The sequence below is a fragment of the Labrus bergylta genome, chromosome 18, assembly GCF_963930695.1.
Source record: "Labrus bergylta chromosome 18, fLabBer1.1, whole genome shotgun sequence".
Classification (NCBI taxonomy): Eukaryota; Metazoa; Chordata; class Actinopteri; order Labriformes; family Labridae; genus Labrus; species Labrus bergylta.
Genome location: NC_089212.1, coordinates 16,005,570 through 16,029,309, shown reverse-complemented (window position 1 = coordinate 16,029,309; position 23,740 = coordinate 16,005,570). Strand labels below are relative to the sequence as shown.

Below are 23,740 nucleotides of genomic sequence, written 5' to 3'. Positions count from 1 at the left end.
CCTCCCACTGAGGAGTGGATCACACTTCACCTCAATGTAGGCTACTAGAAAATGGACTAGCCCCAACAAACAAGCCCCCAAGGTGGGGCTTTAGGGGTGGGGTCCCTTATTAAAAATGTAAATTAAAAATTGAACCAATACAAACAAGATCTGTATTTTGGTGCACACCTCACTTTAATGCATATATTTCGTCTTCACCTGGTGGAATGAAATGAGAAATTTGAAAAATAAAAAGTTCCATGACACACAGCAAAGAAATGATAAATGAGTCAAACATGAGAGCAGAGTGATCTGTTACTCCACACGATTGTTGCCATTGAAACAGGGAGAGTAGGCGCTCCTTAATGTGTCCCATGGCATGTTAATTAACATGGACAGTGCGTCTCCTTTTCCTTCCATTGCGTAAAATGATGCAAAAGTGACCCTGCGACAGGTGCTGACATGTTGCACTGGTGACGCAATTTGGAGCCAATACTGAGAGCTGGTTGGTGGAACCGTGGAATTGATGCACACATTTCAATTACATATAAAATATCAAGTCTATTCAGTTCACAGCAGCAAAGATTTTTGTGTTGTTTTGGAGCAGACACTCATGTTTATGAAAAGTCCAATGACTGTGTGAAATTATTTTTATTTGACATGGATTTTATAATTTGACCCATATCCCGTCTGTTAAAATGGAAGAGGCGGGGGTTTGTGACCAATGGTCCAGCTTGTCAGCAGTGGGAGCTCTAAAAAAAAAATCAAAATGTTGGCCTCACTCCCAAGAAACTGTTTCTCTGTCCATCTTAATATACAGTCTCTGGTTTACACTGCCCAACAAATGAAAAGACGACCTCTGTATGCAGCCTGTGTGATCAGATCTTAATCCTGTTCAGCAGTACTTTAGGCTGTCCAGGTCTTATGCGATCACCCGGGACAGATACTGATACCAGGTTAATGAAAAGAAAGAAAATGAAGTAAAATGTCATCAAGTGGAAAACACAAGACACAGCCTCAAAGGGATTTGATTTTGCATTTAAATTCAGACAAATGTTTAATGTTTCAGTGGTATTCTGTAGCCTCAAGTGTTTAGTGATAAGACAGATCATGTTACAATCACCCTGCAGAAAGTTGACTTTATATCACTGCTGTTAGAAGATTTCAGTGTTTTTTTTCCTTGCAAGGAAACTATAAATCATGCAACTTTAACAACAACAACGGATTTCCTTATATCAATGGCAGTTGCTGAAACCAAATCAAAGCAATCGTCAGTAAACGTGTATGTGTGTTAATTGGCTTATTGTCAACCATTTGATGGGGAGTGTGTCGTGCTTACAAAAAGTTGAAAGTTATCATCACCAGCTCATGAAAAGCTCCAGTAAGTGCTAAATGATGATTTTCTTGTTCTACTGTACTGTAGGTGAATGGACCTGCTGTGTGTTAAAAAGGCAGAAGCAGTGCATTTAAGTTAAAAAATAAAAACACCTGAAAAGGTTCAGTTCACTAAAAAGTATCTGATGGTGCACATCGGACGTAAATAGTTACAGTGTAATGGTCTCAGCCTTCTCTTTCCTTCACTCATCTTGTAGTAAATGCATATAGATACAGATTTGAAGGCTTCACATCATTAAAAAAAGAAAAAAACCCAAACATGCTTCATTTTTACTTCCCTGGCAAATCAAGGCAAATAAGATACAACAACTCATTCCAAAACTCTGAAACAGTTTCAAATACTGTAGATTCACCCAAACCTCAAATCAGTTTCAAGCTTCTCAGTTTATTTACACATCAGTGTCTCAAAAGGGATTTTTTTTGTTGGGAAGACAAAAGGGAACTAAAATTGGCAGTGAAGGATTAAACTTGCGGTCAATAAATAATAGAAAAGGTGTCTTTTTTCAAGACCAGGAAGCACAATAAATGTAGGAAATGTTAAGATAATGTTGCAAGAACAGGTAAAATCCAAACACTGAGATGGATAAAGGAATCTGACTGGATTTATTTTTTTAATTATGTCCTACAAAATCTTAATATTCCTAAAATGTAGTAGTGAGATATGTTTAGGGCTTGTTCTGATATGTCAATGTTAACCTGCTCCACTAGTGCTTTCCTGAGTTGTTAAATAAAACATAAAAGAAACAGTTTTCTTTCTGTACACAGTTTTTGTTCTTATGCTCTTGGATGAGTGATATTCATTCTGAAAATGAATCCTTTAGTCCGCTATCTGTGGCAGCAGTGTGCACGACACAAGAGCTGCTCGATGCAGTCTGAAAATCAGAGCCTTTGGTTCTGTTTAGGTGGATTGGAATTGTTGGATCTGTTTTGTTTCATGTCATTGGTGTGTAGGTAAAGGTAGGTGAGAGTATTTTACATGTAGCGTGAGTAAAGAAAAGCAGAAAAGTTCAGGTTTTTTTTTTTTTGTATTTCACACAACTGCCCATTACAGCTCCGACAGTTCATCTCAGGAAGCAAACCTCAGGGTCCTCTTCAGTTCAGGCAGCTCCACCTTTTTGTTTTTAGAGTCTGAATTAATTTAAGTTTGGTTCGCTTCATGTTAGTGCAGTTCAGTTTGCCTCTTCTGGCTCTCAGGCCCAGTAAGAGGCAGCTGTAAGAAACAGACGTAAATAGAGTGTACGTTTCTGTCTGCTCCCTCAGACTATCCTCCACTGCATCACGCTCATGTCCTTCCCTCCGGTCGACACCAGGTAGCTGTCATCATACAGGAAGTTCACGTTGGTTACATGGCTGCTGTGGGCGCCGTAAACATGGCTGGGAGCCTGAAAAGAAGTCAAAAATCAAATTAAATCCATGTCTCATGTTTCACTTGAAATGAAACTCTTTCTTTAAATCCCTGAGATGTAAATGTTGCAAAACAGTTTACACAATCTTACTCTGAACTGTGAGCAGGGGTGTGAGAACAAATGAACTTTCCCAAAGTCGTCCCCAGTAACCAGCAGGCTCTTATCGTTGGACCTGCAGGCGGCGTTGATGTCGGTGCCATCTGAGCCGTCGGGCCACAAGCCTGCGGAGGAAAGAGTGATGGAAACATATACCGCATGTTGAATGGACAGTTAAAACACACACCTGAGGAGTGAGAGGAAGGAAGATGTCATTTACCAAAGACGTGAAAGCTCAGAGTGCAGGTGTAGGTGGCCCACTCGATGTCTCTGGTGGTCTCCACACTGACCACCTGTTTACACACTGATGGGATCCCTGGGGAAATACACACAAACAAACGACTATTACAGCGTCTGTATTTTAATCACATGGTTGAAAAAGTATTATTGTATGAGTACAATTATTACTATAGTATTGTATTTGGATAAAACTGTCGGATTAATAAATGTTATGTAATAAAAAGTGACAGCTGGTTTATAAAAACTGACTTCATCACCCTTGATGGAAAATTCATCGAAATCATGATGATTTTATGTTTGAGCTAATAAAGAATTCCTGATTTTTTACCATCAATAACTTAAGTACATGAAAACTTCAGATCATTCTTTATGCAGCAACTTGTAGATGTTTGAATCTGAAAACCAGTGTGCTAATAAGAGTTTAATTTTTATGTGATAGCAACAAGAACTGTTTTTTTTTAAATTCGAATTCTATTGTAATATACCCTAGTGGCTAAAAACTCTTCTTATAACTGTATATAACGGGACTCCGGCTTATTGGGTGGCATGTAAAACAATGTAAGAGGTAACTTTAAATGGTGCATTAAAGGACTTGAAAGCATATTTTCTCAATCAGCAGTTCTCAGCGATAACTTTCTACACAAACACAAAAAATACAAGCTGCAACAAAGATTTTCTGTTCAAGGGTTCTTTTTTTTCCTTTCTCTATGAAGTACAAAAAAAAGAATAATGTATTTTTTTGATTATGTTGCATACATACAAGGTAAATTTAGAATTAATAATAATTTGGTCAAGTATATATACATTTACATATTTTCATTGATTTAACATGATAGAGTTTTAACCATTTCCATTTGTTAAATTTAACTGAGGCACATGTTTTATACCCTTTATATATAGAGCAGTCAGAAACCATCCAAATAAAAAAAAAGACTGCGAGAGGATGACAGTGGTTATACTTACAATACAGTATCTCGTAGTCCCCTGAATTTGAAACCAGGTACTGGGAGTCCACTGACCAGTCCAGATGAGTGATGAAGCTAGAGTGACCCTGAGAAATGACACGAAAGGAGAAAGTTTGATTTCTTTATAAGACACACTTTACAACATTACTGCAGACGAGGCAGAATCAAATTTCAAGCACCACAAATAATCCCATAAATTTGAATAGGATTAAATACATCAACCCTTAATCATTATATTCACAAAAACACAGCCCCGTATGATTCAGTCTGTTGCCATTAATGATTTCACAGCTTCTCTTTAGACACACAGTGAGGACAAGGTTCACAGAGCTGAGAGCCAAATATAGACGCTGAGGAAAGAACTAAATATAAAGCTGACGCAGGGTGGAACCAAAAATAAAAAGAGCCACGGATGAGAGGGGGATTATAAATACAGGTGCTCACCGAACACTTCCCCACTCGGCTGTACTTCCTCCCATTTTCTGCCACAGCATAGATATAGATGTAGTTGTCGTGGGAACCGATGGCCAGGAAGTTACCGTCTAAATAAAATCAAAGGAGACAGGAAGATCATTGGTCATGAAATCACAGACCATTAGGTTTGCAAATTTGGGATCATAATTTAAGTTGTAGGTTTCCTGGTGTCAACAATATTATACTTTAATACAAAAAAAAAAAAAAATTAACATTTGTTTATTAATATGAATAAAAAAGAGAAAGTAGACTGTAAAAACTTCACTCTTCATACCAGGTCCAAAGCTCATAACAGAGAGCTGTTCATTCCCGTCTGTGTGAACTGTGACGAGATCTTTGGAGTCAGTGTCCAACACCAGCCACCTGCACGATCAATGACACACTGTTTAATAACTGCTGATTCAACAATTTAGTAATATTTACAATGTGTTTTAGGTGCCTTTTCTGATATTTTACTTTTTGTATCACCACATTAACACTTGAATTCTGTTGACCATGTCAGTGTTTTTCTGATGATGGGGTTCCTACCTGCCAGTTTGGGTTCCTATAGCAACCACAGCTCCAGACGGGTGGAAGCCAGCTGATTGGGCAGAATCCTGTCAGGAACAGAAAAAGAGAATATCTTCAATCTCCATCTGCTTAATTATCGGTTTTACTTTGTGTTGCAGTATTTGTACACTTGTCCTTTATGTGTGTCAATAATTTCACATAAAAAGGTTTTCCCGATCATCACGGAGGAAAAGTTTCTCTGGGATCACCGTCAATCTCAGAGTACCAGCATGATAAAGAAGATATCATTTTAATACCTTATGTAATTGAACTTTCTAGTTCTAAGTATCTAATCAGACAGGACACTATTGTTCAAATTAGGTCTGTATGTTATAAAAAAAAAACTCAGGATGTGATCTTTTTTGTCAACATTAATAAGAAAAGACAATAATTAACCAAATATACATAAAATAAATTAATTACATATTATAGATTTTCAAATTGTTTCCATTTAGTTTCTAAATGTGAGCCTACAGCAAGTACAGTATCTACATTTTATGAGAACTTAAAGTTTGTTTTCTGTGTAATTCCCATGACTGGCCCTAGAGGGCGACGTTGACTTAACTTACCTCCATGCTCTTAGTCCAGATGAGCTGATGGGAGCTGGAGTCCCACAGGCAGACCTGCCTGTCGAAGCCACAGGTGAGGAACTGAGGCTTCCCAGGGTGAACAGCCAGACCCCACAACTCATCAGTGTGACCCTGCGGAGAAGAGGGGAGTCTTTTTTTCTTCTTCTTCTGCTACAACATCACAGCCTTTCAAATGTGACTTTAAATCAGTCCAGTGCATAAACAACATCAGTGTAGAGCTGAAACACGTCAATTAGAGGCTTGAGAATTTCCCTATAATAAAACTGGAGCTTTGTTTCAGCCATGTATTGAAGTACCATTGTATGTTTTTATGTATCTACCTGTGTTATCGGTATGAAATCTCCATCCAAACTGCCCTGCAGAACAAAGTGCTTGGTGGTCCCGATGAGCACAGACTCGCCTCTACCCTCCGCTATGGTCCGGATTGGACCGAACAACTCCGGCACCTGTGGAAGAAATATAATGTTCACAACCTGGAATCAGACATCTGCGAGACTAACTCGTGTTTAGTTCAGAATAATGTGGTCTCCTTAAAGCAAATAAGACATGAACGATCCATAATTCTCACGATCATAAATATCCATGAATCTCATTTAAGGTTTAAACCCATCTCATGCTCTGTAATATTTATGATTTGGTGCAGTATTCAGAATGCAAAGTATGAAGCCTCAGGCTGGAGAGCAATTTCAGGCTAATATGAGCAACCAAAAGCTACTTCAAAAGCAGGGGCTGGATATGGAATTTAACTGTTTATCAAAATATCAAAATATATATATATATGTTAGGATCATCAGGATGCTGAACCTCATGTTTCTATATTTCATATCTTTAATATGTTATGACATAAAAAAGTAGCCTTAGAAAATGTGCTCTTTTGGTGCTGTTGAACTTTTCCTTACCTCCACCGTTTGTATCTGCTGGTAGCCGCTGTCCCAGGACACCAGTCTGCGGTCTTTCCCTCCAGACACCAGCGTTCCGTTCCTCAGCATGCACAGAGTGAAGATGCTGCCCTCGTGAGCTCCTGGGATGACGTGGCTGATGCGATTAGTGCCTGCGTGACAAGGATGGGATGAGAAGGTTCAGTTGGAGAATGTCTGACATAAAGGTCGGCTGTTTGAGGAGGGCAGATTAACAGACAGACAGACAGACAGGTAAATAAACAGATACCTCAGGGAATAAAAGGGTATGTTTTTGCCTTTATTGTCCTCTCTCACCAGACAACTCTGTAAAAGAAAGGTTAAATGAACTAATAAATAAATAAACGTGCCTTTTCCCCACACCAGGATGTTCCCACTTGAGTCCCCAGTGATGGTGTCTCCATTTTCTGCAAAGGTCACGCACAACACAAACTTGGGCTTCTCCTGTTTCTGCAAAAAGCACAAGAACACACACTGTTTTATTTCTGCAAACTATCATTGATTGTCCATATATGGACATATTTAAAAGGTAAAAATGTATGCCTCTGTATCATATGATGGTAGTTCATGGTGTTTGACCTTCTAAGTGGGAAAGTGGTTGGTCTCTAACCTCAAACAGGCCTTGTTTTTTGACCAGTGTTCCTTTCTCCAGGCTCCAGAAGTACAGATGGGACTTCCCACAGGTCACTATGATGTTGCTGTCTGTCGGGTGAAAGTCTGCAGCAAACACCGACTCATTGGAGCACTGAACACAAACACATAAAAGAAGAATCTTTGAGCTTTTTAAAACAAAAAAAACCCCATTAAAGCAGGATTTAAGGTTATGTCACCATTTGTATATTTAACACACATACATACCTTGACCTCAGCCAGTCTGTCCTCTCTCTGCCAATCCCACACGGAGAGCACGTGGTCATTAGAATCGTCTACGACACACAGTGTGTTTCCTCCGTTCTGATGTACAGAAAAAGATACTTAACTCATCAAAAAACATTCACAACAAGATCAGAAATTCTCCTTAGCTTACATTAGTTTATGTTGTTTCCTTACCGACTTGGAGAAAGCGAGGCAGACCAGAGCTCGGTCAAAGAATCCTGAGCCCAGAACATGCAGAGTGTTGAGGCTGACGGAGTCCCACACACGGACATGAGGAGCCAGCTGCTGCCACAAAAAAAAATGACCCACAAACGTTGAGAAGGAAAGAGGCAGCATCAGTATGATGTGATGTCAGATTGAAGACTGAAAACTCAGCAAAAAACTATTTGAAATGCTGAAATATACATAAGAGACCTCACTCACTTTACCATCTGAAGAGGTTCCTGCCACCTGCCCGGTTGCTATGGTGATTTTATCAGGGTGGACTGCCAGGCTGGTTTAAAGAAAGACGAGGAAAACAGACATGAAACCAGTTAAAAGCTTTTCAACATCAAATGGAGAGCATGAATAAAGATGACATACATGAAAGGCCTCATCTGGTGAATAAGGGTTTTAAAAGCTATGAATGAGTTTCACTGGAGCTACCGCATGTCTGCAAACCTGCCTGAGTTCATATTAATATGAGGGGGGAATGAAACAGTACAGGATCAACTCACAGGTTGTGTGAAGCTCTAACACTCAATACTTTGATCAGTTATCAAATTTGAACTTTTATTAAACTCAGAGTGTGCAATCACGGTATCTTTTTTCAAGGTTACCTTAATTTTAATTGCTCACCTTCACCCACTGATACTTTTATGCTTCTGCAGAAATTTGATGCTAAAAGCAAAGAAAGGTACCCATGTCTAACAGCTACTTTCCCTCACTGTATATTGTTATTCTGCAGGACTTTAAAAAAAAAAAGAAACTGAACAGCCTGTGATTTGACACCCAGACTCCAGAGTGTCTCTCACCATTTGATGTCGTCTGTGTGTCCTGTGTAGTGTCTCTGCAGCTGCTCGTCCACGTTGAACAGGACGACTACTGAGGCGATGAAATACACAGTTTCTCCAGTGGGCAGCAAGTAGAGGTTGGAGCGACAGTCTCGACCACGGTAACCATAACTAGACATTATGTGAGTCAAGGAATACACAACAAATTCAAAAGTAGAAGTAATCAGGAAGTTGATTTAGGTTTTTCAGTTGGGACGAGAAGCTCTGGATCGTGACAAGTATTTTTGCACTGTTTTCAAATGTTTTTATACACCAAGAGATTAAATTATCAGCAGATTCATTATAAGCAATAACTGTTAACCAGCTGTTGGCTTACACTTTTATAAATCGTTTTAGAATTCAGAGATTGGCAAAAAACATTCACACTTACTCCAAAACCATATTCAGACATTAAAATGCATTCAAACTTCTCTCATTTGTCTTTTTTATTCTAAAAAAAATCCTTCTGCGATCCTGTTGAAACTGGATTTTAAATATCCAGAACACACAGCCCACATGTGTTTTTGCTGTGTGAGTGCGTTTGTGTCTCTCTCACCTCAGATTTAATCTCGTCTTTGTCTCCCCTCATAGCTTTTTCACCCCCTCTGGCTCTCTGCTACACTGAACAACACAATATATTCATTTTTTTCATAACCAAATGAAAAGAAAAAGAAAGAAACCACCAAATGAAACGAAATAAAAATAACTCGGCACAAGAGTAGCTGCTGACTGGTTGTGTCTCTCCGGCTGCCAGCTGTGTGCAGGTTATTACTGACTGCAGAGCGACTCCACACGGTGAAAATGAACATCTGAACAGATCGACTCTGACAAGCAGCGAGAGGAGAGGCGACACATTTCTCAGCCCCGTCTCTTAACTTTATCACAGGCTGATCAGGATTTAACCTCCTGAGAAGATTGCTTTTCATAACTTTTTCAAATCACAAGTGCAAATAGAAAAAAAAAAAAAAGAGATGTCAGTTAGTGTGATTTCTCTGTGAAAGGATACACCCAGTCCAGTTTGAGCTTGTTGCTGGGCAGCTCGGCTCGGGCCTCCAGGCAGTAGCTGTCCACCTGCTCTTTGGGCATGTACATGGTGATAGGACGACCCTTCAAGTACATTCTCACATAACCCTCCTCTAGAAAAAGCAACAGAGAAAAGTAGTCAGATAATGTACATGTAGAAAATAGAATAATTGTGCTGCAATAGTGTCAGTATTTTGAATTCAAACACTTTAAATGTATGAAAATATGCAAACAGCACACACAGGACAATGAAGTATTATATAACATCCTTTATGATGCAAATGACAACGACGACTGTTGAAGGAGTAACAGGATTAGAGGATAATGGAGGGATGATGTATGATTTTTGTAATGGATAAGACTAAATTACAAACAACAAATGACAGAATTTGCAAACACAAACAAGATTTTAACGGACTTTATTAGTCATTTCAAAAACCGTTATGACAACACTTAGCACAAAATGAACTGCAAACACTTTCAAATCTCTTATATAATCAGCTCAAAGCAGAGGTGAACCGACATGAAATGCAGACACGAGCAGAGGAATGGAGATGTTGTGAAAAAAACAAACAAACAAAAAACAGATTTGAGTTTAAAAAAGGAGAAAATTAGAAATCCTTCAAAACAGTTTAAAAAATATTTAAATGAAAAAGAAGTCATGCAGAAAGCTTCAATGGAACCAAAACACACAAACTGAATCATAAATGTCCATTAAAATAAAGGTAGTTTCTTGTAAATATTTTATTATTAAATGCCATAAAAACGGAAATCTCTCTTTGACTGATTATGTGACCAAATTTGAAAAGTGCAGATCTGATATATTCAAATGGCTCCCATTTTCACTTGAAGTCTCACTCAGGGTTTGAAGCTTAAATGCTGGGGACGCCAGTGGCCTAGTGGTTGGTTTGGGCTCCCCATGTACAGAGGCTGTTGTACTAGAAGTGGGCGACCCAGTACACGGGGAGCCCTGTAACTTCTATCCTGCATGTCATTTCCTACTCTCTCTCCCTGATTTCTGACTCCATCCACCACTGCTCTGTCTCTCTGATAAAAGGCATAAAAAGTTCACACACAAAATAAAAAAAATCTTTAAAAAAGCTGATATGCTGATACTGTATATTGTTACACTGCTTTGTTTCAGGGGTCAAATAAAATATAGCAAACTTGACAAACCGTAACCACATAAATTGCCTACAGTTTGATCAGCAACTTAAAAGATGATGGAAAGTGAAATTCCAGATCATCGTCACGCCATATTTCAAAGAAAACAAAATGTGTGACGACCCTTTAGCTACAACTACACGAGAGCTAATGTTAGCTTCCAGCTACTAACTAGCCAATAATACTGTTAGCTGGGGTAGGTTTGTTTGCACGCCCCATGTACCGCGGCTAGGGTCCTCAGGCAGGTTCCCCAGGTTCAAGTCCGACACTGTGGCTCCTTTCCTGCATGTCATTTTGCCACAGCTAAATCTCGACACAAAAATTAACCGTTTAAACAATAATAAATAAAACTGTAAGCTAGGCAGTGGCTGGATGCTAACATTAAAGTTTGAAAGTGTTACATGATACGATAAGAATGCCAAAAACACACTTTGCCATGTAAAATGTACAGAGTTTGTAATCCATTAGCCTCCATTACAACAGCTAGATTTGGTAATAAACTATTTGCTTAACATTTATGCTTAACGCTGTAGAGCTTCCCACCTTGAGCATAATGATGTGAAAAGAAAATGGCGCCATGCCAATATGGTGAAAATACCCAAATATTGGCTCTTTACTGACTTGTTCTGGCTAACAATAGCTTGATAAGTGGAATACATATATTTAGATTTGTTCTATTTAGCTTGTTTAGCTAGTAGCAAATCTGAAAGTACTGGCTGGGAGACTTGATTGGGCTGCGATAACTGGGTGTATCGAGGGAAGCGTAAGAAGACGAAATCCCCGACTTTCTCAGCTGGAGGCTAAAGCTTGGGGTCTTTCTGGCTGGTGCCACCTTTATGACACCACCCTTTCTGGAGGTGCTGGCCTTGCTGCTCTCTGAGGTAAGTTTGGGGTTGATGTTGGATGAAAGGGATGTTATAGTCGTAGCTGCTGGGCTGCTGTTGGTCTCCGTCCGTTTGGCGGAGCGGCTGAGGTAAATCTGCACTGTGACTATGATGAAGACGGGGACAAGAGGGACCAATGGTGGAGAGGGAGATGGGGGGACAAGTAGGGCAAAGGGGCAAGTAAAAGTAAAGGGTGGAGGAGGTGGGTAGAGTAAGTTAGACAGGGCTGTTTTTGTGTCTCATTTAGAATAAGCATCATGAAACACAAACGTTCAAGGAAGTTGGGAAATTGACCCCTATAATGAACAACCAGCATGTTGAGTGACATCATCTCAGACATTAGAAGCGTATTCAGAATATGTGATTATTAAAAGGTTTGGAATGATTGGTTTTAATCAATGCTTCTAAACCCGGGTCTGGATGATGCTTCTTGAAATATTCCATTATTATCGATTTTCAAGGTCTGTGATATTACTCATTCTTTTAATTTTTTTTTTTTTTTTTTTTTTTCACCTCTCCATGCATCTGAAGATAATTCAGAAACTTAAAGGTCACATATTATGCAAAATTATCATTACAATGTTTTTCAAGCACTAATATGTGTCACTAACTGTCACTAAACAAACCCCCCCCAATTATGAGAAAGGTCCACCCTCTCTGTCTTTTGCCTACTCCACTTTTCAGAACATGTATGCTCACCCCATTTGGAGATTTTCCCTTTGTGACATCACAAGGGCAGTAACTCCTCCCCCAGGTGGGCGACATTCCCACAGCTAGCTGTTTGTTCTGCCCTTCTTACCGTTAACAATAGGGCATGGAGCGAGAAAGCCAGAGCCACATCCCCTTCTAGAGGGGCGTGGCCAGTCAAGGTTTATTTATATTTAAAGCTATATACACAGAAACAGCCTGTTCTGATTAGGGCTGAAATAGAGGGATTTACAGGCATGATAAAAAAACAGGATCAGAGTGGATTTTTAGCCAGAACTTCACAGACATGTTTTGGGCAGCTCTGACACTTAGTCAAACTAGTTGAAAAGGAGGATAATATGTGACCTTTAATGGTTTAAGATCCAAGGCGCATATACAGACACTTCTTTATTTGAGAGAGAGATTTGAGAACTACTTGTCTAGATGACCTCAAGAGTAGAAAAGAGCAAATGATCCAGTAACAGGACTGGGTAAACAGCAATATATCTGAAGGAAATGAGCTTCAAGTCTCTTTTTTTTAAATTGTTGGCAGCTTTGTGAATTCTTTGCAGAGGGGGACTACACACAAACAGACGACACTTCATGTGAGAAAAACTACAAGCAGTGGAATGAACAGACTTTAATGGGAACTACTCAAAAAAGAGACTGAATGTGTTTGTGATGCAAATATTCATTTCGAGGGCAAGAAGAATAAGAGCAGCACAAAATCAACTCACTCTGAACGGCAGCGAAGAATCTCAGAAGAGAGGATTTAAGCGCTTGCAGAACAACTCAAAGCGAGCGTCAGAAATCTGTTGTGTTGTTACTATGGTGACAGAGACTAAACGCCTATGAGTGAAAATGTGAGGCTTTGGTGAGGCAGCAGCTTTATCTAGCATTAACAAGTGTGGAGACACACAAGTGAACCATAAACATTGCAATCACACTGACTCAGCTCCCAGTGGAGGTTAGATAGCATGTGTGCGGGTGTGTGTTAGTTTATTAAGCCTAACAACAATAAAGGGAGGTAACTCCATACACACACACTTTGTCAACCCACTCCTGCCCCTGTCTGGACAGCTCTCTGATCATTTGCACCAAAGAAAATCTCTAATTTTTCAGATATCTTCTTGTTCAGAAAGATAAAAATTCAATATCCTTATCATGTTCAGAGAGCTGTGTAGGAGGAGGCTTTAGGGGAGAGGGTGATATTACGCCTACCTTTGCAGTGGGTCACACGTCGCATCCCTTGTAAAGGTCACAGAGAGAGACACAAGCACCAGGTGAGGGGGGGGGGCATGATGGCTTCCTCACTTCCTGGTCTGTCCTAATATGAGCTTACTTTATGTTTCCTGGTGTTGATGAACAGCAGCTTCTGTGCTAATGCTCTAAAGATAATCAGGGCTTCTTCTCTTATGGTCTAAAATGAACAAATGCTAATTTCCTGTGTGATGGTGTCCCACCCTCTAATCCAATATCATGAGGGATTAAATATAATTTAATATAATTTAATAGTTGTCTTTATTCTCAGTTGTTTATCTATCCACACAGACAAATACTCATATTCTGTCTCCTTTTAAACTTATTACTTTTGAAATCAGTGCTGTTTCTTAGAAGTAGAAAAAGAAGGCACATTGGCTTGTAGTAGCATTCAGCAAATTGTGTGTGTTCACTTCAGTTCATGAAGTGCAGATAAGCATTGTATCGGCAAAATTTACTGTTGCAATTATCAGTGGTATTGGTTAATAGTCACCTAGTGGCAATTTATGTCCATGATACTCTCCTGTTGTACTGCTTAGCAGGAGATTATTTGATTTTAATTAATTCAAACATCCAGTCGTAGACATTAGTGTTCCTGTGGCTCATTTTCCAATAGTCAGCATCTTAAATCAGGTATCATCAGCATCAGAATTTGAGCATGAAACTTTCACTGTGTAAGCTGTTTCTGGGGATACCAACTGCATTAGTGTGTTTGATGGTCTGCTAATAATCTGTGTGTACCATGTGTGAATCACACTTTCTATAAATGGCCATTAAACTAAGAACATATTACAGGATATTGTTTTTAAATTATGTGGATGTTTAAGCTATAAATGTCTAACCATTAACGCCTTTAAAAATGCATCGTCCTTTCATGAGTCTGAGAGTCTAGTAAAGCTTTGTAAAAAACAAAGCATCAACTGAAATTAAACTGGAGCAAGGTGTGAAAACCAAATGAAAAACATCAGTTCAATTTACTCAAAAAATCAATAAATCTCTGGAGATGGAAACTGTGACCAGTGCTCATTTCATATTCAGCCCCCTCGTGGTGTTTAAATGTGTTTCCTGCTCTATGTTTGAAGATTAAACTTCTCTGATGAGAGTTCTGGGGACACCAAAAACTCACAAATGTAAAGTCTCATTCTTTGCTTTTTCTGTCCTTCTCTCTTTTGTACATCTCTTTGCCTACAAATCATATTTACAAATCAAAAGATGAAAATCTGCCAGAGGAATAAAGAAACGATGAGCTAATGATATCCCTGCAGAGTGACAGGCTGCTCAGCTATAGACAGCTATCAAAACGTAAAATGGAAAAATACCTTATCTTAGGGGTAAATGTGAATGTTTGGACAAATAAAACTTTGAAATTTAGAAGGCTAGAGTAACTTGCCAGACGTTGTGAATGCAACATTTTAAGGACCCTTTGCCAGAATGATTAGAGTAAGTCTGAGACCTAATCTGAATGACTTCACTTAAATAATAAAACTCAAACTGTACACATTTATTCAAACAAAGCAGATTATAAAGAAAAGATGAATGGAAATGTAGATATGGAGACGTATAAATGGATGGAGTGGACTGCTCACATGTTAATGAATGAATCAAGAAAAAGATGTTGAATGGTTGACACCATTTTTTTTAACAGAACATCATGTAGAGAAAGTCTGAGAGGTCCTTTGTGTGCAGAAAACAGATCAAAACTCTGACTCAAATTATTGAAGACATCAATTTCTGTCTAATTTTGGATAATATACAACACACAAAGACAATATTTTTTCTATAAGCAGGATTCCTGCAGCTTTAAGCAGACACAGGGAGCCACTGAGTTTTGTGTGTTGTGTGGACTGGCTCTCCCTCATGATTCATATCATGACACTATCAAAGATGTCAGGCTACAGAGCCTTTAAAGAGCCTCTAGTTCTTACCTGCATTGAACACGGGATCCCTCTGTTTGCTGCAAAGTAAATGAGTAAACAGACAGCTGTCATTCAGCATATCACTACTACATCAACTAAACTACATTTTTTTTTACACTATCCTATCATGTGTGAACAGCAAGGATCATTGACTGGGTAGATATTCAGGGAAAGTTGATTTATAACGTGACTTTCACGTTACCTTTCGCTTCTTTTGCCGCTGGAATTGCTGCCGGTGGATCCGGCCCGAGTCCGGTTGCTCTTGGACTCGCCCGAGTCTTTCCGCGTAAGAGTTCCCACGTGTTCGTTTGAGTTGGTCCTCCTCACTGTGCTGTGGTGAGAGAGGGCGGTGGACAGGGGGAAAATGAGACCAATAGGAGGGGGGTGTACAAGGAAATAGGTCACAAAAGTACCTGACTGAGCTTTCCTTAAAATGTCCTGTGGTAAAGTTTTCATCCAAGGAAAAGCTTATGAAAGCACCTCTGAGAGGGAGGAACATATTTCATGATCCAGCTCAAACCTGCCTCACATTTTTGAAAATGAAAGTTTAACTTTGATTTTGCCCTAAAGCACAATTAAAAAAACATTGCTTCCTTGCACTCTCTTTTTAAATACAGTGTCAGTAGCACAGACCTATGCTAATCTGCATATTGGCGCGACAGACAGCCTGCCTGTTTACAACAAAGAAAAGGCACCATCAGCAATCCAACGGCCAGTGCGCCCGGTCACCTAATCCACCCTACGGGAGAAAAGTCTATTCACGTCCTAAAACTGGAGGCTGCCTGTTAGCCTTTGTGTGTCTGTCCAGTAAAAAGCAGAATAGAGCAGAAAGAAGAGAGCGAGAGAGAAAGTGTTGTTTGCTGAGTTATCCCATGAGGAATCACAGTAATTGGGCCACAGGGCATTGGGGAAGGCTGTTGTGTGTTTGCCAACGTGTGTGCCTGGGATTAGACTAATCCCAGGCACACACTTTAACAAAGCATACAAGTGCTACAATGTTAGTCAATGTTAGTTATGAGAGTTATGTTGCAAATGAGCAGTTATTATGTACCCTGGTGACTGTTTTTGTGAAACAACTGTTAGCATGCTCCTCATGGTATGGTGATGATGTCATTTTGTGACCAAGTTTAGTTCTCTCTCTCACCTGAGGGGCAGGTAGAGAAACCTGGTGGAGCAAGACAGAGAGGGTAACCTGGACAGACTTGAAGGACACAGGACGTAGACAGGATAAGACAACATAGTTTGAAAGGACACTTTGACAATACAATAGAGGACATGTGAGACAAGACAGACGGGAAAGACAGACAACACGAAGACGAATCAGGAGAGACTGATAACTAATTACTGGTCATTAAAGTTTAATTTCAGTGAATTATAAATAATGTCTTGTGTTAAAATCACTCCAATAAAATTTCTATGAAATCCTGAAAAAAAAAGAAGAAAATTAAAAAAGACTAAATCACATTTCCTGTCTTCCTTGGGGTCTTCTGAATCTGCAAAGCTAATTCTCTGTTGTCCTCATCAGCGAACCTCAAGGTGAGAGCCAACGAGCATTAAAAGGACCACCTCTTACAATTAGAAAAGATCCCTGAGCAGAAGTAAAGTCAAACTCAGAGAATAAAAAGTGACAGAGATGGGGAGACAACAGCTGTCTGTACTGTAGCAGGTCCCTTCTGTCTGCTGAGCTTCACCTGACAATGTTAAAGTCGTCCCGATACGGGAAACAGCTATTGTTCCCCAGACAGACAAGATTGATGGCCTGTGTCCCACATGCATGTAAACACACACAGAGAGGAGAGAAACAGTGCTGTCATGATGATGCTGTTTCTCACTTTATCAGCCCTGTTTAATGTCAGTGGCTTTGGCTGATAAAAAGCCAGAAATGTGATGATTTGTGGCTCAAATTTACAGACGAGCAGAATAAATAAAATGTCTGTAAATAATGACGTGACTCATGCATGATTTACAACAGTGTGTTAACAGCCCAAAGCATCAGTAAAGCTACAAAATCCACTAAATCTGGCAGAATACTCTTGACTTAGAGCCCCTAGACCGCCCATTTGATACTTTCCCTCTTCTCACCTCTTGTTGGCGGGCGTGCTGGTATCCTTCCTGGACCCTGGTCCAGATGGGGAGGGCAGAGTGCCGCTGCCTTTCTTTGGTAGGACATTCCCATTGTTTACTGTGGGTCGTAACGGTAAGGTGGCAATCATTGGCCTGGCTGGATGAAAAAAGGACAAGAGCAGGGAAACATCAGGAAAAAAAAAACACAAGAAGTGGTGTCCCTGAAGTGTCATGTGAGAGTGCAAAGTTGCTTAATTAGTGAACAAAATGAGACTCCATGAACGTATAGGTGTGATGGAAAGCCTCCCTGCATGCACTGGGGTAACAGCTATATGGATATCACTCTCTGTTTGAACATTTTTTTTACAGCAATATTGTGATTAACATTTTATAATGTTGTCTTTTCAATGGTCCTGTGGCCCATCTGTTGTTATTTCAGTCTGTATTTGAGGTAAATGGGGCTAGGTGATTGTGTTGGTGACAATCCAGATGTGTGTTGCCTAACTGTAACCTTAGATACGAAAGAACTCAACATGCTGTGTGAAGTGTTTGTGGGGGGGAAAAAAAGACCATTATTAAATAAAAACATACCTTAAAAATCTAAAAACATGTAGGCTGTCCCTCTTTGTTTGTAATTTAGTAATGCAATATTCATGGCTGTGAAGACTTGAACCTTTACATAAGTCAATTTAATAGATGTACTGTATACGACACAAGAAACAACCCTCTGCACAATGCTCCCAAGTGATGGTTTGAATAGAATAATTGCACAATAATACTGTATGTATTAAGGATAAAAATACAGGCAGAAAATTCCCAAACCAGAGACGTCCAAAATGTAATCCAAAAAAATATTAACTAAATGCTTTTCCCCATTTTTAATTAGATTGTTCTTTCTCAATGACCTTTACATTCAAATAACCACTGATGTTAAAAAAGTCATATGCACGAGGTGGTTTGACAACACAAAAGGAACGTGAACACTAATTCATGCAAACACACACACAGACACACACACACGCGCACACACACACACACACACACACGCACACGCACACAAGCAGGTTATCAGGCCCCCACCCCCCTCTCCTGACAGACACACACACACACACACACACACACACACACACACACACACACACACACACACACACACACACACACACACACACACACACACACACACACACACACACACACACACACACACACACATGGCATTCAGGCTGGCTAGCCTTGGAATAACAAATCCAAGCTGCAGCTTTATCTGCAGTGATAAATATTTAATAGACTCATCCCTCAGACACACACACACACACACACACACACACACACACACACACACACACACACTGCTAAGTTATCTTTCATGTAGTAATCACACAGCATGGGGTAAAGTGAGGTTATAATTTAGTTAGCATGTAAAAGAAGATGAGTGTGTTTTCCGTGTGTTTGTGTTCATGTGCAGACTGTGTGCTGAGCTTATTGAAGCCCATCATAATACTTCAGTAGAGTGGAGCAGGCTGGGGGGCTCCCAGCAGTTCACAGTGAAGAACAATAAGAGAAAGCTGAGTCTGAGTCATCCTCCAGATCCCAAATAAAAGTGGAACTTCATCCGTCCATAGACACTCCAGAGACCGACACTGGCAGGAGCTCAGAATCACAATCTGTTTCTTTGCTCTGATGCACATTTGAGAGCTTAAAAAGGCATCTAGGGCCGCTGAATTTTCATGCGAACTTGCTCCACTGAAGATTCAATTTCGATGCAGAATATCAAAATGACTTTGTATAAAAAAATCTAGACGTCATTTTAATGTAAAATGCTGTAATTAAAACATTATGAAAGCTTTCAAAGTTTTTGATGACGTGCTGTTTCCCTTATAACTTTTACATGCCGCAGTCAGCTTTGTGATATCAGATCGCAAGAGGACAAGTAGATTCCATTTAGCAGGTTACATTAAAGGTTGCGCAATGATGGTGATCAAACTTGTCTTTAAGCTGAGTTTAAATCTGGATTGATAAACCTAAACTGAGAACGTGTCAGAATGTTTAAATCTACCTAAAAACAATAGCTTGACATTTTTGGAAATAAAAGCTAAAGTCACTTTCTTGTGGCAGTTCACTGATGTCTGTGTGTCAGACTTCAATCCCAGTGCATTGACCTCAGGCAGTGCAGTACTAAAGGTGAAGTGTGGGTTTTCTTTTGTATATACTGAATACTCCACTATACATTACTACACTGTGGTATTGAACAGCAGGCAGTGACTGCAGTGTGCTTTTTTTTGTAAACACAACACCGGGCCCCGTTAGTGCAGACAGACTTCACGGTCGGCCTACCTGACTTCCCAACATTGCTGTCCACTGAGGGAGACTTTCTCATCAAAGCAGGGTCTAAATACGTAACGCACATGTTAAACACAACAACAGGGGCCAGGAAGAAAGAGGAGGAGGAGAACACACAACCAGTCAGAGTAAGGAAATTGAGCAAGACATGATTAGGAAAGAGAGAGAACAACATGGAAAAGGAGAAAGGGAATCCTCCAAGGACCCAACAACATGCATCTGATCCAGAATGTGTGTTTTGTATTCAATAATGGACAAGAAGTGTTATACCAAAAAAAAACAATGCTGACCCTGTGGATCTGCACTTAGAAGTACATGCTCATGTGTGTGTGTTACCTTTGGTGGGTCCTCTGCGTGACCCCATGGCCTGCTGCTCCTCAGACACATTGAGCCGGCGCACCACATCGGCCAGAGCGGACTTCAGCAGCTGAATCTCATCCTCCTGCATCTGGACTCTCTGCTCCAGGGAGGCGATGCGGTCGGTCACATCCATACTGCTGGCAGCTGATGCACTGTCATCTGAGGAAACACACAGAGCTCACATCAGACCTCATACATCTAACATAATATTAAGTATAAGTTTTTTTTTCTTCACCGTTTCAATCGAACTTCCTTTGTGAACTGCATAGAGGATATACAGCATTATCATTCATGGAATAGTTAAATAAGTCAGAGCAGTAGACTTTTTAACTTTGCATAAATAAAAGAAAAGAGAGGGGAAGCTCACCAAGTAAGTCAACACCCCAAGCCAAAAAGTCTCCATAAATTAAATCCATCTTATTATATTACTATTATATTAACTCCACTTTTCTTTGTGTAAAGGTAACCGTAGTGTAACTGCTTAGTTTACAGCATTGTTAACATACTTTTTGAGGGTGGTAACAATTATTTCATCAAATTCTTGACAATACAGCGAATGAGTGTCAAAAAATGCCAGATGATTCCTGTGTTGTCTCTTATTTTAAATAAAGCTGGAGTGCGAGAATCTGCAGGCTAAGCAATATGTTTTTATCAGAAGAGATCAGCTTATTCCAGATAAATCACATATTTGTATGTATGTTTATAGAGAGAGAGTAAAATGCACCTCTTTGTTAAAAATTAGAGCCCGACCGATTAATCGCCCAGCCGATAATACCAGTCGATATTAGCTTACCATGTGACTATCAGTATCGGCTTATTTTCTCTGGGATATGTGCCGATATAACTAGGTTTATTCAATTTAAGTTTATTAAAAATGTGAAATGTAAGTAATATAAATATATATCTTCTTTTAGAGTATCCAGTCATCCTTTTTTATTCCTTTCCTTTAATTAAAAGGCATGACAGAATAGGGAGGTAAAAAGGAAAGTGCAGAAGCAGTGGTGGAAAACAACCAGCGAACTCCTTTCAAACCAGGAGCTCACTTTAATGCTTTATTGCTTTCTGTCTGTGTGAAAGCTTTAGTCTTGTGTCAAAGAGCTGACTGCATTTCTATTAAACCCTTTATTCATGAGCCTGTTTATTCATTTTATTCAGCTCTTTGAGTTTAAGGTAACTTAACACGTTATTATTAAACTCCCCACCTCACACTCTGATAGAGGGCAGGCAGAGGCCACCAGGGTCAACTTCATTAATGGTAACACACACACACACACACACGCACGCACGCACGCACGCATGCACACGCACACACGCACGCACGCACGCACACACACACAGAAGGTCTCTTTCATTAACACTTCGATGTCGCAGTGGCTTAATGAAATATTAATGTTAAGCACTGCTATGTTTTCCCTGCAGACTTGTGAAACAGTTTGATGCATTATGCATCGGAGCGAGCAGGCATCTGATGATCTGGCAGATGTGAAGTCTGTATTTCTTCATAGAATCTCAGCTGAATCCAGATAGTTTGTTTCACAAAATCAAAGAAATCTGAGGAAAGTCTTGACTTCTGTAAATAACGTGATTAACCAATCAAGTAAAAGAACAGTATCTTGGAAGATACCTGGAAGATAAATAACAATCACTCAGGGGATTCGTGGATTCTCTTATAACTTAAAACAGATTCTGTATTTTTTTGTCATGAAATGAGCTTTGGCCTTTCCTGACCAGAAACTCTCCCCAAATTTTAGTGTGTATTGACAAACTACTTTTGACCAATTGATTTTCCAGCTGAAAGGAATAGATATTTTTGAACATCATCATAAAAAAATAATATAATGCTCATTGTTTTTATATTCTTATTTGAAACAGAACATCAAAAAATGCGCTCACCATCTGTCATATGAGTGGGTGATGAATCCTCAAAAATTCTTATATGAAAATACACCAGTTTTTCATAAGAATTGTATTCTTATCTGTCCATTGATTCATATACCAAACAACAGGGATTAATAGCATGTTAATCTTGTAAAAACTGGAATTTGTATGCAATACAACAAGTATTCATAGAATATAATCCCATAAGGTCAATGGAGTCATACGATTTAATTTGCAGAACACACCAGAAAAGCTATTTCACAGATTTGTTTATAAATAGACAAAGTCCATTAGCAAGTAAAATCCTCTGGCTGTTTGCTGGTTATTATAAGTTGTTGCAGTCAGGGCGGCCCTCCATTAGACAGGATGGTAAATTGGTGCATTAGGCAGATGGAACAGTTGACGCTTGTAGCAGAAATGGAAATATTCAAGCTGGCTAAGTCAACCATGGAAAACACTGAAACACTCCAGCTATAGATAGTGTAAAACGAAATAATAAAGCTATGTCTGGTGCCTTGTTTCATTTTAGTTTATTGCATTAGTGCTGTCTTGTGATTCATATTTTCATGGACACAATGACTTTACTAGAATGGTGCTCTATGCTGACGATACAGCAACCTACCTATGAGACTCTACCATAATCAATCTTGTAGTGAGAAATGTAGTGAAATAAAACCTGCAGATACAGAATCTAATACTTCACACTCTGAGTGGTGACGTACAATGAGAAATATGTTCCCTCAGACATTCACTTACAGACAGATATCCTACCAAAGGAAATATGTTCTTGTTTCATATCCCACTGACAAAGCCTTCCACATACATAACCCTGTATCTTAATAACTTTAAGCTCACCTGAGACTCAGTCCTTGTTCATATTCCTACATGCCAATAAGAGTCACTGAGTGTATATCCACTGATAAAGCTTCCATTATTCGCTCAGCATCTGTTGCGGGTCTGCTCCAAACACTGACACAATGACTGCATGATACCATCAGTCGTTGGAATACAATGACGAGCTGTCACGGCCGTGATTCTGAAGCTCTGTGCACTAACATCCTCCATCTGTCACCCTGCAGCCCAGGTCAAACCTCTTGGGCAACACCCAATAACATGGTGGAAGGTGGTACAGAATTCAGATAAGGGAGGTTATGCTTCAGTTTGTGTTTGTTTTCATACAGAGGAATGTGTGATACTGATGTGACCACCACAGCACAGTCAGTTCTTGATGTGACAGTAAACCTCTCAGGGGCTCAATCACATGCCTTCTGTCCAGACATTCAGAATCAGTAAGATGTCAATCTTCATCTCACTACAAATTCATCAGCACAGACACCCATGGACACTCGCCTCTCCTTTTCATTCCCACAAAAGCAGATCATTACACCCCTACAATCTCCTCTCGCTTCACTGCTCTTTCACACCTGTCACCTTGATGCTGAAATCACTTCATTTCTGTCTGTCTTCTTTGTCACTGCCTCTCTCTGACAGTCTTTTGCCGTCTTTTTTTCCATTATCTGGTCAATATGTGGCCGAGTCACAAACCAAGGACGATTCGCTGAAACTGTCTAAAGCTGCGTGACACATTGCTCCCGATTACCTTCCTACTTGAGACCACCTGCCTGCTCGAGTGTTTGTCCATC

General features: G+C 39.7%; 1 protein-coding gene across 7 annotated transcripts in view; it reads right to left on the bottom strand.

The window, feature by feature from the left end:
• Positions 1 to 151: 151 nt before the first annotated feature.
• Positions 152 to 23,740, bottom strand: part of eml1 (EMAP like 1) — a 51,860-nt gene continuing 28,271 nt past the window's right edge. For 2 of the 7 annotated variants that reach the window (XM_065966135.1, XM_065966131.1), the window contains exons 2-24: positions 20,196 to 20,378; positions 17,535 to 17,673; positions 16,597 to 16,653; positions 15,655 to 15,783; positions 15,462 to 15,490; positions 13,498 to 13,524; positions 9,525 to 9,654; positions 8,501 to 8,650; positions 7,911 to 7,980; positions 7,662 to 7,772; positions 7,470 to 7,565; positions 7,222 to 7,356; positions 6,962 to 7,061; positions 6,594 to 6,745; positions 6,015 to 6,140; positions 5,674 to 5,805; positions 5,084 to 5,151; positions 4,830 to 4,918; positions 4,526 to 4,623; positions 4,080 to 4,167; positions 3,097 to 3,192; positions 2,871 to 3,001; positions 152 to 2,756 (exon numbers count right to left, since the gene is read on the bottom strand). In XM_065966135.1, coding sequence (XP_065822207.1) covers positions 2,631 to 2,756; positions 2,871 to 3,001; positions 3,097 to 3,192; positions 4,080 to 4,167; positions 4,526 to 4,623; positions 4,830 to 4,918; positions 5,084 to 5,151; positions 5,674 to 5,805; positions 6,015 to 6,140; positions 6,594 to 6,745; positions 6,962 to 7,061; positions 7,222 to 7,356; positions 7,470 to 7,565; positions 7,662 to 7,772; positions 7,911 to 7,980; positions 8,501 to 8,650; positions 9,525 to 9,654; positions 13,498 to 13,524; positions 15,462 to 15,490; positions 15,655 to 15,783; positions 16,597 to 16,653; positions 17,535 to 17,673; positions 20,196 to 20,378 — 2,462 coding nt within the window. In that variant the 3' untranslated portion in view covers positions 152 to 2,630. The remainder of the gene's footprint in view (positions 2,757 to 2,870; positions 3,002 to 3,096; positions 3,193 to 4,079; positions 4,168 to 4,525; positions 4,624 to 4,829; positions 4,919 to 5,083; positions 5,152 to 5,673; positions 5,806 to 6,014; positions 6,141 to 6,593; positions 6,746 to 6,961; positions 7,062 to 7,221; positions 7,357 to 7,469; positions 7,566 to 7,661; positions 7,773 to 7,910; positions 7,981 to 8,500; positions 8,651 to 9,524; positions 9,655 to 13,497; positions 13,525 to 15,461; positions 15,491 to 15,654; positions 15,784 to 16,596; positions 16,654 to 17,534; positions 17,674 to 20,195; positions 20,379 to 23,740) is intronic. The other 5 variants (XM_065966132.1, XM_065966134.1, XM_065966133.1 and 2 more) reach the window with 5 other exon arrangements.